The 16,364-nt window shown below is 40.3% G+C and overlaps 1 protein-coding gene across 4 annotated transcripts in view; it reads left to right on the top strand.

Annotated features, from left to right (window-relative positions):
- Pde4b (phosphodiesterase 4B) overlaps positions 1–16,364 on the top strand; it is a 524,499-nt gene that overhangs the window by 151,849 nt on the left and 356,286 nt on the right. The window contains exon 1 of one of the 4 annotated variants that reach the window (XM_041651418.1): positions 12,049–12,780. The exons of the other annotated variants lie outside the window; for them this stretch is intronic. Coding sequence (XP_041507352.1) covers positions 12,512–12,780 — 269 coding nt within the window. The 5' untranslated portion in view covers positions 12,049–12,511. Of the gene's footprint in view, positions 1–12,048; positions 12,781–16,364 lie in introns of those variants that run through there. 4 annotated transcript variants of the gene reach the window in all.

The raw sequence follows: 16,364 nt of genomic DNA, 5'->3' as shown, positions 1-16,364 counted from the left end.
ATTCTGGGTTTGTTCACGTTTGATAAAGATGACATTTCTTTGGCAGCATTGTGCGGCAGGCAATGCCCAAGTCTTTTAGTGGATGCCACACAAAGAAACCTTCACGTGTGTTAGGAAATCTGGAAACTGACCCCAGAAATGGTGGTAGGCGGAAACAGGAAGGAAGAAGAGAGACCCTGTATGTTACTTTGGCAGTTGGCAGAAAGAAGCATCTTTCATTCCTCTTCTAAAGTCTCACCCACATTCGAGAACTGAGAAATAAATGCAATTAAAGTAGTGTAGGAATATTAATAATTTAGTCCCTTGGCTCTTAAGCAAGATAAAAATACTGACTGTAGTTAATGGAGCACACAGAAAGGAATTTCCAAGCCCAGCAAGAGCTTGTAGAGCCAGTGTGGATTTCAGACCACAGCACTGTCTGTGGTAATCGTAATCAAGACCCAGAACTGTCTAACAGTTCTCAGCATCCACATCAAGGATATCGTTAGAAGGTAAAGCAGGCTAGAAATGGAATCAAAGAATACTGCTTATATACCTAATGTTAAGTTAGGAGAGAAAGAAATACCAAAGAATGATTTCTAGAATTTTAGTAACACTCAAAGGCTAAATAAGTTCTAATTTTGAACAGCAGATGGAGGCAGGTCGAGGCAAGTGCCTCCCATAGTTTTCGTCCATGCTGACCTGAGACTGATGCAAACACCCAAACAAAACGGTCTTTTAAAATAACTCATGAGTATACCAGTTTACTGCACGGTTGGAAGTATGCTTTACAACACGAGGGATTAAATGTAGGGCCTTGCTCATCCCGGGCTGGTGCTTCACTAATGAACCCTAGCTTCAGCCATGGAAAGTAATTTTTGTCACATTCATATAGCTTTGTGTTGCCCTGAAATATGGCATTTATGGATGTATTTAGGATTCTAATTTCAGATTATGAGATGATTACAATGAATGAATTTTATGCTGTAATTTAGATTTTTATGTAGGGCATATCTATGTTTCTTTTTCATTTTTTTTTGTAAGGAAATAATAGTAGTTTAAAGACTAAGGTTTCAAGTGCCCTGGCTTGGTTCTAAGTTTTACCAACGGAGTTCCCTTGGGTAATCCATTCATCCTTTCAGGAATCTGGCTTCTCAATGTATAGGACACATTATATGCTTCAGAGTCATGAAGGTAGGTATGATAATACAAATGAAGGCACCTAGGGCATAGCAAACATTTGATCACAGGTTGGTTTCTTCACCTACCTCTCTTTTGGCTCCTACCTCTCCCATTTCGCATTTTGGAAAGTGCCTAGATGTGTCCTTCCCTTGTGAACTTCACAAAGAACCAGTTTTTTAGGCAGCTAGCCTCTGGACCTGTAGGACAATGAAGCTCTCTTCTTTACGATTCTCAGCCCATGGTTGTACCAGGAAGCAGTGGGGTGTTGCTGTAACAAGTATCATAGATTGAGAACGTAGGTTTGAAGCAAATTTGACTTGATTTGAAGTGCTTGGTACACAAAGGTCAGATTGCCACGAAGAGACTGTGGGAGAAATGCCAACAATGCTTGTGATGCATTTGCAGATGGGATCAGAAATGCGTTACTGGAAACCAGAGAAAAGATAATCCTGATTAAAAAGTGGTGGAGAACTTGGCATAATCACATTCCACATTTTCTTCCTGGGAAATATACTTTGTGATTGAGGAACTTGCATTTAGATGAAATTTCTAAACAAAACGTTAGAGGCATATCCAAGTGTCTCCGTGCTGTTTATAGTGCAACGGTAAAGGAAAAATTGAAAACAGAGGAAATTGCTAAATAGAAAAGATGCAGAACATGAAGAATTAGAAACTTCTCAGCCTATCTGTATTGTTTTACAACAACAAGGACACAATACGTCATGTTCTGTAAGAGACATGAGACATGATGGGAACGTTATCTGTATCCTGGATCTGCTCTAGTACCAGGGAAAGCCAGGCGTAGAGATGCACGTATACAGAACTCACCTGTGGGGTACCCTCTTCCTGATGGCTTGACGGATGCAAACGGCAAAGCAGCCAAGACTTTGGTCAATGACATATCAACAACAGAAACTCTCCCAGCTTGCACTGAGGGAAAGGATAGTAGACAATAGAGACTGTCAAACTTTGGGTATTCTCTGGTCAGGCGAGAGGAGAATCGAAACATCTGGTGGCAAATACGCGTGATCTTTTAGAAAAGGGAAGAGTGATCTAGAAGTTGATTCATAGACCACTGAGGTTGCCACTTTCCAGAGGGCGCAAGACTGGGAAAATGAAGCCATTTCTTTGGTATCAGGCCTGTGACTGCCTCGAGCCTAGGTGCCCGGCACTCTCACTATATGATCAGAGAGCTACGCACTGAGTTAAAAATTAGCAAAAAGAATAGAGAAGAGTCATCTTAAAACCTGGTGGGATTTGTCCTGCTGGTTTTGAACTCATTTGCAGTCTATGAGCCCCTTTTTGTTTCTCTTCCAGGATCTCACTTTCGAAAAGGATTATCGTTTTTATGACTGTCTCATCATTATATTCAGGAAACAGATAACTGCTTTTATAATTCATAGATGGAGAGCAACCTTCTTCCAAGTTCCCCGCATAACTTATTTGGTTTATTTAAATGAGATGTGGCTTGGGACTTAAGCTGACGCCGGGAGGGTGAGATGTGAAGATGTTGGCATGGGATGGTGTGCTTCGTAGTTTGCCAATGAGAGAGATATAAATTGGGGAGATCAAAGAACAGATTGTTCCTTCTTGAAGCACTTAGTCTGTCAAAATGTGGATTTTAAGTATCCCCCAAATTCCATATGGTACAAGTTGGTTCCTAGCATGCTGCTGCTGGAGGGTTGAGTAAGTGTTTGCAGAGAACTTAGTGAGAGGTTCCCAGATCAGTGGGGGGGAGGGGTCTTCTGGGAGAACTGGGGGACCCATCGTGCTTTATCTGACTTTTACTGTCTAATCACAAGGTTAATGACTTTTTTCCCCTATGCATTCCTGCTATGACACATCCCTGCTAGTTCGGAACAATGGGTCTAATCAAACCTGAACCAGTCTCTCTAAAATTGTCAGCCCAGGTCACTTTACTATACCGTTTAAATTACCTGAACTTTAGTGTTCATATTTACTATTTAGTAGCTACTCTATGGTCATTTGTTTTAGTATGACAAAAATAAGATTACCTCCTAACCCCCAAGGTGGCCTACTTTTGAGAAAAGATCTTCACAGAGATTATAAAATTGAAGTGAAGTCATAATGGTTGGTCCATCTAGTGTGACTGATGTTCTTAGAACGAGAGATCATTTGGCAGTAGACATGCCTAGAAGAAAGACAACAGGAAGAGACAGATGGAGAATCTGTAAACCAAAGAGCCTCAACCACATCATTTCTTCCTAAATCTAGAGAAGGAACCAACCCTTTAACACCCGTGTTTGGACTTCTGACCTCCAGAACTGTAAAAGAATAAACTTCTCTTGATTCCGCTTATGTTAAAGACTACATGAGGCCATGAATTTGAAGGAGGATGGAAAGGGGCGTATGTGAGTACTTTGAAGAAGGAAGGGGTGAGGAGAAATGTTGTAATTAAATTATAATCCCCACAATAAAATTAAAAGACCACATGACCTAGCAGCAGAGACAGGGGACTTTTGCTTGTGAAAGTGGTACAGGCTTCCTTTTTTATTTCTCTATGGTTGCCCTAGCAAACAACTAGGTAATGCTTGCCCATTGTTGGCAGATAGCCTATTGGGGTATATATGTGTGTTTATCATTTAAAAACATATTATTATTATTGTGTTCATGCAAGTAAGTGTGCATACCCCTCTTGGGGTATGTATAAGTGTTTATCATTTAAAAATTATACTTCTTCTTATGATTGTGTTCAGGAAAGTGTCAGAGGACAACTTTCAGGAGCTGGTCCTGTCCTTTTGCCTTGTTGAAGCACGATCTCCCTTGTTTTCTTTCGGTTTTCTCCACTGGAGTGACACTGAGTGTGTCAACCACACTCCAGGGCAGAAGGTGACAAAATGAACTACATGGATTTGTTGGTTTGTTTTTGTTGTTGTTTTGGGGTGGGGTGTTTTGGTATTTATTTTTGTTTTATTGTTTTTTGTTTGATTGTTTATTTTGAAGGTTTTTGTTTTTTTTTCTGATCTTTTTTTCAAGAACATTAAGTGAAATTAAGTTGTTAGGGAAGTTGGGAAGACGTTGGGATTTGAGAGAAGGGAAAGAATATGTTCATAATATATTGTCTAAAAAATTTAAAATAATAATTTAAAAAAGCAAAAAAAAACCCTTTTTTGTTTCTGGACATAATATATGTGAAAACTGAATGACAGCTCTGAAGAGACAGCTCGGGACAGATTACAGAGGAAGAACCATTGCTGTAGAAAGATTCAAGCTAATTTGAAAATGATAAAAGGTCTTGAGTACTTAACAAAAGAGGTCACACAGACAACAAGCACGAGTGTAAGGAGCAGCTAGTAGCGCTATGTAAACTCAGTTCAGCATCTAGAATACTGCACACCTGTTAGAGTCACTGAATCAAATGTATACTGACAGGAAGTGCTGGTGAGCTTTGGAACAACTGGAACACTCATACATTACCCATGGGAATGAAAAATGCCAGAATCAGTCTGGAAAACAGGTAGCTATTGTGTTATAATCAACATATACTTGCCATCTGAGTAAAGAATCCCATTTTGTGTGTGCGGTGTGTGCCCCCCACAGTGTCAAATGCAAATGCTCTTGCAGAAGTTGGACATACAACTTTGTACAAACCTTACTCATAATTGCCTCTAACAACAAAAAAAGAGCTCAAATATTTTTTTTGTAGACAATGAATAAACAAATTATGGTGCATCGAGACAATAGGATCCTATTAGGAGGTAAAAATGAATGGACTATTAATAAATCTTGGCTCCATTTTGTGGACACTATGCCAAACATGGGAAGCTGGTCTCAAGGGGTGAATCTGATTCCGGTTGTATAGCATTGCTGAAGAGAAAGAGCCTTAATGGTGGCGAACAGGTCAGAGGTGCCAGGGATTGGAGATGTGAGGGAAATGTAAATGAAGCATATGAAGCAGTTGGTGAGAACTATTCTAGATCCTGACTGTAGCAACCACATGGATGCAGAACCTCTTGGAATCTTTGCCATAAGGCTCAGTGTGCTCATGTGTACAAGGTGAAAAGGAATGAATTTTTACAAATGCTAATGAACTTTTATGATAGGAAATTAAATTTGAATAAATTCTAAGATCGCATAGTCCTGGTGGCCAAGCTTCCATTTTCTTCATCATCAAAGAGCAAACCTCATTGAATTTGCAGATTCTAAGGAATGTTCAACATGAGCAAATTCAAAGTGATCAGTCTGTAGTGATTAAGCTTATCTTGAAATCAAGTGAGGCAGTTTCAGCACCACTCCCTCCCTATTGTTTACTTTTTTAATTTTTGTTTGAGGTCCCGGGGATTTAATTCAGGACGTTGTGTATTCCAGGCAAGGCTTCTATGACTGAGCTAAAGCCCCAGCCAGCCCCATAATTCCCCATTTGGTAAGCATTTTCTTGATACGTGTCCTCGTACCCTTTCAAAGCCCACTACCCTTCGATTAGAAAATGTTGTCTTGTGAAATAGCTCGAAAATGTGAACAAGTCTGGCCTGGCCCCTGTACTGCCATCCTTTTCCTGAGAGAAGTGCAGTGGCTTTGATTCTGCTGCATTTTTGTGTGTGCCTTGCTCTTATTTTGATCTCTGGGCTATCACAGTGAGAGGGGCTTTTAGAGGCAATTATTATACTTAGGCTCTTCAGCTATATATACACCGAGCCTCTAGCACGTCTTCCTAGTCACGGCTACTGCGGACAGGACAGAGCATAAGCGAAAGTTAAAAGCTAATGTTAGAGGGAAAGACCCTCCCAAACATGCCTTCGGGTCTCTAACACTGATGTGAGATCCCTTTCGTGGGCCATTTGCTGGAGGGACGGAATGATCCTAGGAGTCGCCTCTCTGAAGAGCTCTGTAATAATCGCCCCAGGAACACACTCTTTCCTTGCATTTTAGATATCTGACTCGTGGTTGCTAACGTTACTTGATGGTACAGTGACCTAGGAAACAGAGAGAAACAGCGTTTTTCTGCTATGCACTCAATTAGGGCTGGAGAGATGGCTCCGTGGTTAGGAGCATTGCCTGCTCTTCCAAAGGTCCTGAGTTCAATTCCCACATGGTGGCTCACAACCATCTGTAGTGAGGTCTGGCGCCCTCTTCTGGCCTGCAGACACACACACAGACAGAATATTGTATACATAATAAATAAATAAATATATATATATTTTAAAAAGATGCACTCAGTTGCGCCGTCAGCCCAGAAAGCGCAGTGAATTGGCCAGTCTGTACCTCCAGGTACCACCCAACTGGCAGAGGAAACAACACACTGGGATTCTTCCTGTACGCTTCCTGAAGTGAGGATGTGAAAATAATAATAATAATAATAATAATAATAATAATAATAATAAAAGAAATTATAGTAACTGAGTAAGAAGGACTATAGATGCCAAAATACAAAAGGAAACTTAGGCAACAGAAAATAAGACACCTGGGTAATAATATAACTCCCTCGGGTTGCTTATAAAGTCTGATCCTATCTTTACTATGTTAATAATTCTTCAACCCTCAGTAACGAAAACAGCAACTAAAGGAATTCTCCTAGGACTAACTTGTTGCTGTCAAAATCATATTCTATGCAATCCATTAATTGTCCAACTGCTGTCTAAGAAGATGAAGCCAGGCCAACAGGATGCCATCTGGCTAGGCTTGGAGAAGACTGTATCTTTGAGACAAATACCACATGAGCAAGAATGCAAGAGCCGCTCGCCCACAGATTGAAGTATAGTGGACTCCCATGTGAAGACTGTAAATTTTTATGTCATATTTAAGAATCTGGGAGAACGAAAGAGACAAAATTTGTGATGTGGTCCCCGCTAGCTTACCTACAATCCAGTGGCTAGTCCTCCATCCATGGGTGTGTGTGTGAGCAGCAGAAATTGGACTTGGTGGGTTATAAAACGGAAGTGATGGAACAAGAAACTGGGAGGTGGGTTTGGGGGAACAGGTGGAGGGGTGAGGAATAAATATGATCAAAATTCATCGTAGGCAATTCTCAGTGAGTTAATAAAAATTTCAAATGTTTAAACAAAAATAATCATTAAAATGGTAAACACTAGCAGTCGTAAATTTAGGGGGTAGTTGATCCCATTTTCGTTTGACTGCTCTCTTCCCCCATTTTCTTCTGCACTGGAAAGACAGATAATTTCCTTACCCAGTTAGTACTTACGAAATTCTTAACATGCGGTAGGCATTCTTCCCAGACAGGGATCACAGGGATGAAAACAATAAAGTCATTTGCTTCATAAAACTTAAATTCTAGGAAGATTAGCAAGCAAATGGTGTGTGCTATATTACGTCCTGACAGACAGAGGAAAGTGAGGCAGGGCATTGTAGTGTCAGACAGGGTGATGGGGAAAAGCCTTCAGACACATGCTATCTGGACAGATGCCAGCAGCCAAGGAGGTAAACCATGCGGATGTGATGGGAAAAGGGAAGCCTGCATGTCATGTTCAATGAACAAGGAGACCACGTATCTGGAGCAGAGGGGGCTGGAGGACAGAATCCAGAGCTGAGGCCAGAGAGGAACTGCCAGTGACAGGGCCGAGATGCACATGGCACCCTACAGGCTGCTGTGGTTTTCTTCTGAGTTCTGAGAAGCTACTGGAGGACCCTGAAGAGGCAGTTTTTCCTAACAATATATCTCTAAGAATCATAAGATTGCCCAAGAATCTGTGATGTGACCTCCCGTTTTTGTTCCTCGGGATGCAGGTTGCACAGGTGAAAGCTGATCTTTCTGAACACCGCTTTACTAACGGTGAGTAATTAAATGTGAGCCTACAGATAAAAACAAATCCTTAAGGTCGTCTTATGAAAATAACATGCTACGGTCACTTCAGACTCAAGACATTTAGTACTTGAAAGAGTAAACTTCCTGTAATATGACCAGACCCATCCTGGGAAGAAGCAATTCATATTTTATTGTATTCTTGTCCACCTCTTCACTAGTGCTGATGCCATATAATCATCTATGCTATAGAGTGTGAAGACCTGTGTTTACCTACAGGACCAGTTCCTTAATTGTGCCATTTTGTGTCTTGATGCTCTGATTTGAAAACGGACAAGATAATGTATATTCAGTGAATAGATATTGTGCACCATCTATGGAACATTCTAGAATTGGGGGATCATAAGCCACACTACTATATTTGGAACTCATTACATTATAATTATATCCTGTTTGGGTGCTGGGTACCAACTCAGGGCCATGAGCATGCAAAGCTAAGTCTTTAACCTGTTGGGAACACCTCCAGTGCCTGCAAGCCTTTTCCTTTCCCCGACTTACATTATTTCAGGTGGAAATGTTTATAATATAGCACAAATAAACTGAGCTCTAGAGATAATAGATGCCAGTGGCTTTGATGTCATCTGTTTATCATGAAAGGGAGGCACGAAACTGTTCATCTGGTGGAACATACCAGCACGTGAATGGAACGGGAAGCTTCCTGCAATGCCATTTCAATGGCAGTTTCTTTATAGGTATCAGTTAATTGTACTTTACCAAGATGAATAGGAGCTATTTTGGTATTCTGTTGTGCATTATGTTTCTTTCAGTCATGCTAGAATGATTCTCCAGCTCCATTTCTTCGCATTGAAATTGTAATTTGTACAGATCCTGCTGCAGAAAAGCACACTGACTGTGTATTGGTCAGAAGAGGCTGTGGTCCTTTGTTGGCATTATTCCTTCCCGTTACCTTGCCTTGGACTGAAGAAAAGGAATTGATGTGTCTTTAGCTGAACGGAGTCTAGTGGCAGTTCTCAGATGGTGTATTGTTTTGACAAGAAGGAACTAGATAGAGAAATAGATAAAAGCTTAATTAAGAAACGAATTCTTATTATTGTTTAACTACACTTTTTAAGAAGAAAATTGTTGAATATGTTCTTTTATATCAGACCTTCAGTTTGTATGCAGAGCAAATTACTGCAGTGTTATTTTGAATTCAGTGTTGTGCTAAGATACAGAAAGTTCATTTTTGTGTCTTTAAAAACTGCTTAGTTTTACAAAGGCCGGCTGGAAATGATACTCAAAAAAGAAAATTTTACTCAATGGCAACTCTTGAAATTCAAATTTTATATTGATCGCAGCATAAAAGACGATACTATATAAAAATATGATCATAAAAGGTGGTGAGTTTTTTTTAAAACATTTTAATCTGTGTTATACTTATGTTATAAATATCATTTTGTTGGTAGCAATTACTTGGTCCTTCTTTATGGCTTTAAACAAAACTAAAATGTTGTTAATATATCCCAGATATTTATAAGAGGTAATTGTTCATCTGTTAGTGACTAATTAATTTTATTCCTTACTCTATTACTCTGACAGGATGCTGATGCCAGAGATTTATTTAACTAACACTGAAACATACTATAGATGGAGTTTTCAGGAATTCACAAGAATACAGACCTACAAACTAATGATTCCTTATTTCTCCTTTTGAGGTACCAAGGGCTAAGGATTGCATGTGGACAGGAAGGTCTCCATTTATTTCATTAGATGCTTCTCAAGTACAGAATGCTGTTCTATGAACTTTAATCTCCCATGAAAGGTGTGGGGTCTAGCTTGTCATAGTCCTACAGAACCGAAGTTCAAGGAAAGAAAGTTAGGCCACTGGGGATATGGCCTTGGGACTCCAGCCCTTCCTTTTTCTCCATTTGTCTACAAACACTACAAACATGAAAACCATAACTCCCACTAAGGAACCCAGGCTTTCAAATAGTCTGCTTATCTTTTAAATGTTTTAGGTATCCCTCTTGGTAATCCTGGTTTCCTTCTTGGTAGATGGGGTTAGTGGGTTTGGATATCTTCGAGCCTGTTGACAGAGTGAAATCTCGGGTGTGGAACACCATCGAATGGCAACATGATCAGCATTTTCTTATCAAAACCTCAGTTTATACTTATCCATATACGACTATGAGATTTGCCATTATCTTTTCTGAGAAGAAATTCCTAAAATGTGTATTTATTTTTTGGCTTTGAAGAATAAATACGAGCCAGGTAGTGGTGGGGCACACCTTTAATCCCAGTATTCATGAGGCAGAGCTATGTGGATCTCTGTGAGTTTGAGACCAGCCTGGTCTACAGAGTGAGTTCCAGGACAGCCAAGGCTACACAGAGAAACCCTGTCTTGAAAAACAAGACAAAACAAGAAACATAAATATGAGAAATAGCTTTAATAATATGATACATAGGAGAAGCAGCTTTAATGGGCTCAACTTGCTATTTAATTTCTTTTGCTAATAGGTCACTGTGAATCATGGTGGAATCATATAATCTCATTTCCCAGTTTTAAATCATATTATTTTGGGTGAAAGTCTCAGCTTTGTTGCATAACTCAGCAAATAGTAGGTAGCATTAGCCATATTTTTTCCATATTACCAACAATCTGTCTTCTCAAGACACTCAAAATATCTTCAGATACCCAAAAGCATGCATTCAGACCTACCTAGACAAAAGAATGCTTTAAAATGAACTGAAAGATACTCAACAGGAAAAAAAAAAGATACTCAACAGGAGTCAGCAAGCCTGAGTAGGGGATTTGGTGGTGACATCAATCACCAGGATGGACTTGGATCCTTTTCGTCCTCTGGCTCTGTTTCCTTGTTTGAGGAATGATTGGCTGGGCAAGGAGCATCCAGGACAACCTAAAATTCCATGACTGTGCATTTGTTCACAATGCACTTTAGCTGGGTGTTTAAATGTTGATGAGGTTTCTGAATCAGCAGTGTAAGTAGTGATGGGGATGCTTAGGAACCAGTAGTCTAAGCTCCACTCACTTCCCCAAGCCTTACAGTGGGATCCTTCGCCCCTCCACAGGAGCAATGGCCTGCTTTTGGTTAGCCTTTTAACCTTTAGCACATCTTTAGTGTGTGACATATATGAAGGATTCTAGTGAGCTGGGTGACCTTCATTAGCATGTAAAAGGAATGTTTTTTCACTGAAGTCCTGCTCTATGCCTTCACTTTCTGTCATTCTTGTTGATTAGACCTAGACTGCTTTGTCACATTTGTTTGAGATCTACCTGGCTCCAGTGACCATCACTGTCAATACAGATCGCACAACGCTCAGAGACATATATTCTCGTTATATGTCAACGAGCCTTTGAATGTGTGGAGCTGTGCTCCCAGCCGCCAAAAAAAATAATAAATAAAAATGCTAGTTTGAAAGGATTCATTCTCAACATGCCCCAACTACATTCCGAGTTGTGCTCCTCACAAAAAAATGTGAAAACTCACTCTCCGGTGCACACAGCCACCTACATACACACATTGTGCACCTCTTTGCACACACACACACACACACACACACACGCACAGTGCCTGACTTGGGAGTCCGTTACCTGGGTGCATATTTTATCTAGTTGTTACCTCCATTTCAAATGAGGGGTGCTTTGGCCGCCAGAAGAGGCTTTGCATGCAATATAGAGTGGCTTCTGTGGGCAGATCCCAAACAATGGGCTTCAGCAGAAGAATGAGGGTAATGTTTATTGGAATAAAAATTAGGTTTTAAATTCCTTGGGGGAATGAACCAAAGCCTGTTCAGTGGAGGTTTTTTTATTATTTATTTTTTTATTTTTTTAGTACTGATGCTGTTTTGGATCTTCTAGAGAAGGAAGGGGGGGTTCTTCAGCAAATCGGCTCTTTGGTTCAGAAATGCCATCTGGAAAACTGTTTTACTGGGGCTTTTTGGCCATCCCTGACTCGTCACAGTTTTGACTGTGACGAAGACAGGAGTCACACAATTTTAGTGCACGTCTGAGCAGTGAAGGGCATTTTTAAGGGGGAGAAATGGCTCAGTTGTTTAAAGAATCCCGGGCCAATAGCGTTTGATAGGCGGAGTCACTGCTGTGTGCATTGCCTAGCAAGATAATTCTGAATGAAGACTTTGAACAGCACACGCTGGACGGGGCTCTGGTTCCTCCCTTTGTGCAGACCAAAGTGACTGGGTGGCCAGGCTCTGCTTGCTATCTGGGTTAATCCAGCTTGTTTGATAAGGTTTTCTTAAAAGAAAAATGTGAAGGACTTATCAAGAGCCCTCATGAATATTTCATGAGTTTGATATATTCATCTGAATGAGTTCAGTGAGTCTCCGTGTGTAACTTGCAGACAAACCTCATCCACAAGGAGGCTAGTGACAGAGGAAGCACTTTGGCGCATTTTCAGAGGCAAAGGCAGCCTGATAAAGCTCCTTGTGACAGGCTGACTTGCCATTCTCCCAGTATGCTGCTCTGGTTCTGAACGGCTCCAGGATTGGAACCACAGCTTCCCAAATTAGCCCAGGGAAGAGTGTACTCTGGCCGCCCGAGCAGCCCTTTAACCTGCCGCGGTGTCTTTGCTATGCTGGAGGCTGTTGTTTTGCATGGTGAAAGCTAGCACTCGCTCCATACAAGACATGACAGCCAAAAATTCTTCCAAGGAACTTACTGCTTCTGAACCCGAGGTTTGCATAAAGACTTTCAAGGAGCAGATGCACTTGGAACTGGAGCTTCCCAAGCTACCGGGAAACAGACCTACATCTCCCAAAATCTCTCCACGCAGTTCGCCGAGGAATTCGCCGTGCTTTTTCAGAAAGTTGTTGGTGAATAAAAGCATCCGGCAGCGACGTCGCTTCACTGTGGCACATACATGGTAAGAGGGGACTTAAAGGCATCTCCTGGGCTCGGCAGATTCTTGGGTTCTCAGCAGTGACTTAGAAAGGTTGGAAATGGAACGTCTGAGTTTTGTTCTGGATCCAGACCACAAGTATGAGTTGAAGGGAGACAGCAGGTCACCTCAGAGTGCACAAACGTAGAGTGTGCCTAAGTGTCGTTGTGCTACCTGCTGTTGCAGAGAAAATAAGCCTCTGACTGTAGAGACCCTTTGGAATGACTGCTCATAAAAGCGTATGTCGGCAAATGGGGAAATAAGGGAGTTTTTAAAAGTAAGATTTTTGTTTCGTCTCTGTTCTGTGGCATGTTATTTTTAGGAGTATATTTTTGGTACAAGAATAGAGATATTTTTATCTCAATTCTAATCTATTTCTTAACATATAAAAGCCTAACAGCGTGTTCTTTTGTCATGTCTCTGGGGTATAAGCTTCATGTTCACCAACTTTCATCTTTACGCTGCCCAAACAAGGGTAAGGAAACTAAGTTGCCACTTACAAAGCTGCACTGATAATAACTTTTATTTATAATTTCAAATTGTTTGTTACTTAAAAATTTTACACACATACACACACACCTATATATATACACGCACATGCATATTTAGGCATGTCATATATAAGAATGTAGTATAACTCTCTGTGAAAATCGAACCAAGCCCTCCCACCTTGGCATGTGTTTTTACATGGAGTGTAAAAACACTCGGATGGCCTCCTTAAACCAGTACAGGGAGGAGACACAAGGAAAAGCACCCCAACCATAAGTCACTTTGACCTGTAAAACCCAGGCCACCTCAGGTTCCTTGGAAGGAATGTGTTCTTTCAAATTAAGGCTGCCTTCCAAATTGGTGTTTGTGTTTCAGCTTAATTTTCCTGGGGACCGTGGCAATAAAAGCAGGAAGTGGTTTTTGAAGGTAATCCCCACAGCGATGCTGTGCCTGCATACGAGGCGTGCCAACCAAGGGAGTAAGCTGAGGCTTCAGGACGTTTGGAAATCAGCATTTACTCAGTTGTCTCCTCCTCGCCTGAGAGTGTGCATGCTTGCTCTGTGCGCGATGTGTTGATTAATCATAGTTGCCCATAGAGGGATGTGGCTCGCTTTGATGTTCAGCCAACAGACGCTTCACCTAGTTAAATATAATGCTGTTATTCTTACTTCTGCCTGGGCTGTGGCATGCTTTCATGGCAGAATTGGTTGGTCATTTCGGTGAATCACCTGCTGTTATTTCATTGCTCCCTGTTACTTGTAGAGCACACGTGACTAAGTTTTCAAAACCTACCAGTGGCGACAGCATTTGTAGAATGACGGTGTTTGTGGTAAAGTATGTGCTGATTTGAAGAAGTCCTCTCTCTCTCTCTCGTTCCTTGCCCCTCCTCCAACAATATGTCTTTACATCTAATACTCTGAGTGATGGAACTAAATACAGGAAGATAAGTATGTGTATAGTTCTCATTACAGGAACATATGAAGGAAAACACTCAATTAATGAGGAGGTGCATATGTCTTACTAGCTAAGGGAATGTTAAATCATTGTTTTGATATGAAGGACCTTTAATTTTAGGTAGATAATTTTCAAAGACTGGAAAATATTCTTAAGATTCTGGTAATATTATTATTAATGTGGCGTTTTGGTGCTTGAGTATAATAATGAGACCTTTCTTCTTCTTAGAATAGATTCTTGATGTGATAGAAACATAGAGCTATAAATACTGGAGGTTTTTGTCTTTTCAGAAGAATGAAGTTTTAGAATGATTAAGGAGCCAGCTTTACTCATGCATTGTACAGAGTTCCTTGCAGCGAGTTGCAAAAAGAACAATTTAATGATATGTGAGGTTACTTATGCTAATAAAATAGATGAGTTAAAACACAATGTCCCGCAATTGCCAAAACCAGAAACAAGACATTGGCATAATCTAATGCAATACAGGCATAAAGAATTGATTCATCATCAGACTCCGAAATAACCCTGTCCTCCCAATTCACTTTCTCCTCTTTTTATGCCTCTTAGTGAAGTTGATTCTCAACTTGTTTTCAGTTCCTGACTAAAATCTGTATTGATGCTTATTTCTTTTATTGCACCTGTTGTAAGATGCCTAACGTTTTTCAAATTTATTGTCATGGTATAAACAAAAAAAATCCCTTCTTGGAAATTAGACATGTCTCTTATATATTTGAATGGCCCCCCACCCCCAGCCTTAAAAGACACAGGCTGTTTCATTTTTCCCAATATATGAAATAGTTCCACAAAGAGGCACAAGCATGTGCACCTTAGTCTTGCCTCTTTGTCATGATGAAATGTAACTAGCCCTTTCCCAACCAGCGACTGACATTTTCCAGACCATGCTCTTAAATTAGAAGCTCTAAGATACACACTCAGAAGTCTCTAAGAACACATTACTACTGCATAACAGACGGTAGGCTTCTTTCAAGAGGACTGGGTTGCTTTGATTCCATCGGCAAATTAAAATAATTTTTCATGATAAAGCTAAACAAGACAGAGGGTGCAGTTCACATCTTAACCCTCTGAAATTTGTCTTTTTATAGTTATTTATAGATTTCCTCCTTTGATGGAATGGACAGGAAGCTCTGGTTTTGGAGACCCGAGTTGTGAGGTTGGGCTAATAACTGATTTACTGCACATCTGTATAATTTTGATTCTGAAGTTATTTTCAAAATATCTGAAGAAAAGTAGATATTCAATGTCTTGTCATTGTTAATCATCTTGTTTGTGCAATCCCAAGTCTGCAAGGAATGTGAACGATTATATTACTGCTTTCTCTTACCCTTGGGCAGAACCACATTGCTCCATCTTTGACACATGGGCATCTAGCCCACTTTCAAGACTGAAAAGAAAAAAAACTTCCAATAACCGCACTTAGTATAGCACTTTGCCATCTCACAGTACAGATACTGGAAAAATACTTCCTCTGACTCAATTGATTTACTTTTCATGTATATCCTGTTTCCCCCTCACTGGGCATTTAACAATGTCTAATGCAAATTGCTTGAAAGGAGGGAGGAGTATCAAGTGGTCCTTTGCTTGCTGATTTTATTGACTCAACATATATACATGAATATATATTGGTAGCTATGAAGGAAATATAAACAACTTTGCTTCCAACCTATATTTTTCCTGCTCAAATGTATCTTAAGTTCTTTACTTTAATATTCACATATTATCTCATTTAAGTTCTTCATTTGCATTTTTTCAGAATTATGTTATACATATAAAAAGCTTTTAATTCTTTCTCTTATTCTAAGTATTTCTGGTCCATTATTCATTTTTTTCTGATCCTTACCCTAAAGTTTCAGTTCTGTGAATTATGACTCCCTAAATGGATGGATATCAGCATTATTGTTGGATGATGTGATTGTGTGTGTGTGTGTGTGTGTGTGTGTGTGTGTGTGTGTTTTAGGGACTGCTCAGCCTTGCTGGGTACAGAATGTGATTGTATCATTCTCAGTTAGTGTATTCTTCATCCTTGGCCCCAAGTCTGAGATTGCCGTATCAGAAGCACAGTGTTCCTAGTAAAGTATCAGGCTGTAAACCTGCTCACTTTTGCCTGG

This window comes from Microtus oregoni, unplaced genomic scaffold, assembly GCF_018167655.1.
Source record: "Microtus oregoni isolate MIOR12 unplaced genomic scaffold, Mior012 000005F_ref0000423, whole genome shotgun sequence".
NCBI classification, from domain to species: Eukaryota; Metazoa; Chordata; class Mammalia; order Rodentia; family Cricetidae; genus Microtus; species Microtus oregoni.
Note: the sequence above shows the minus strand (reverse complement) of the source record. Positions and strands in the feature narration are given on the sequence as shown.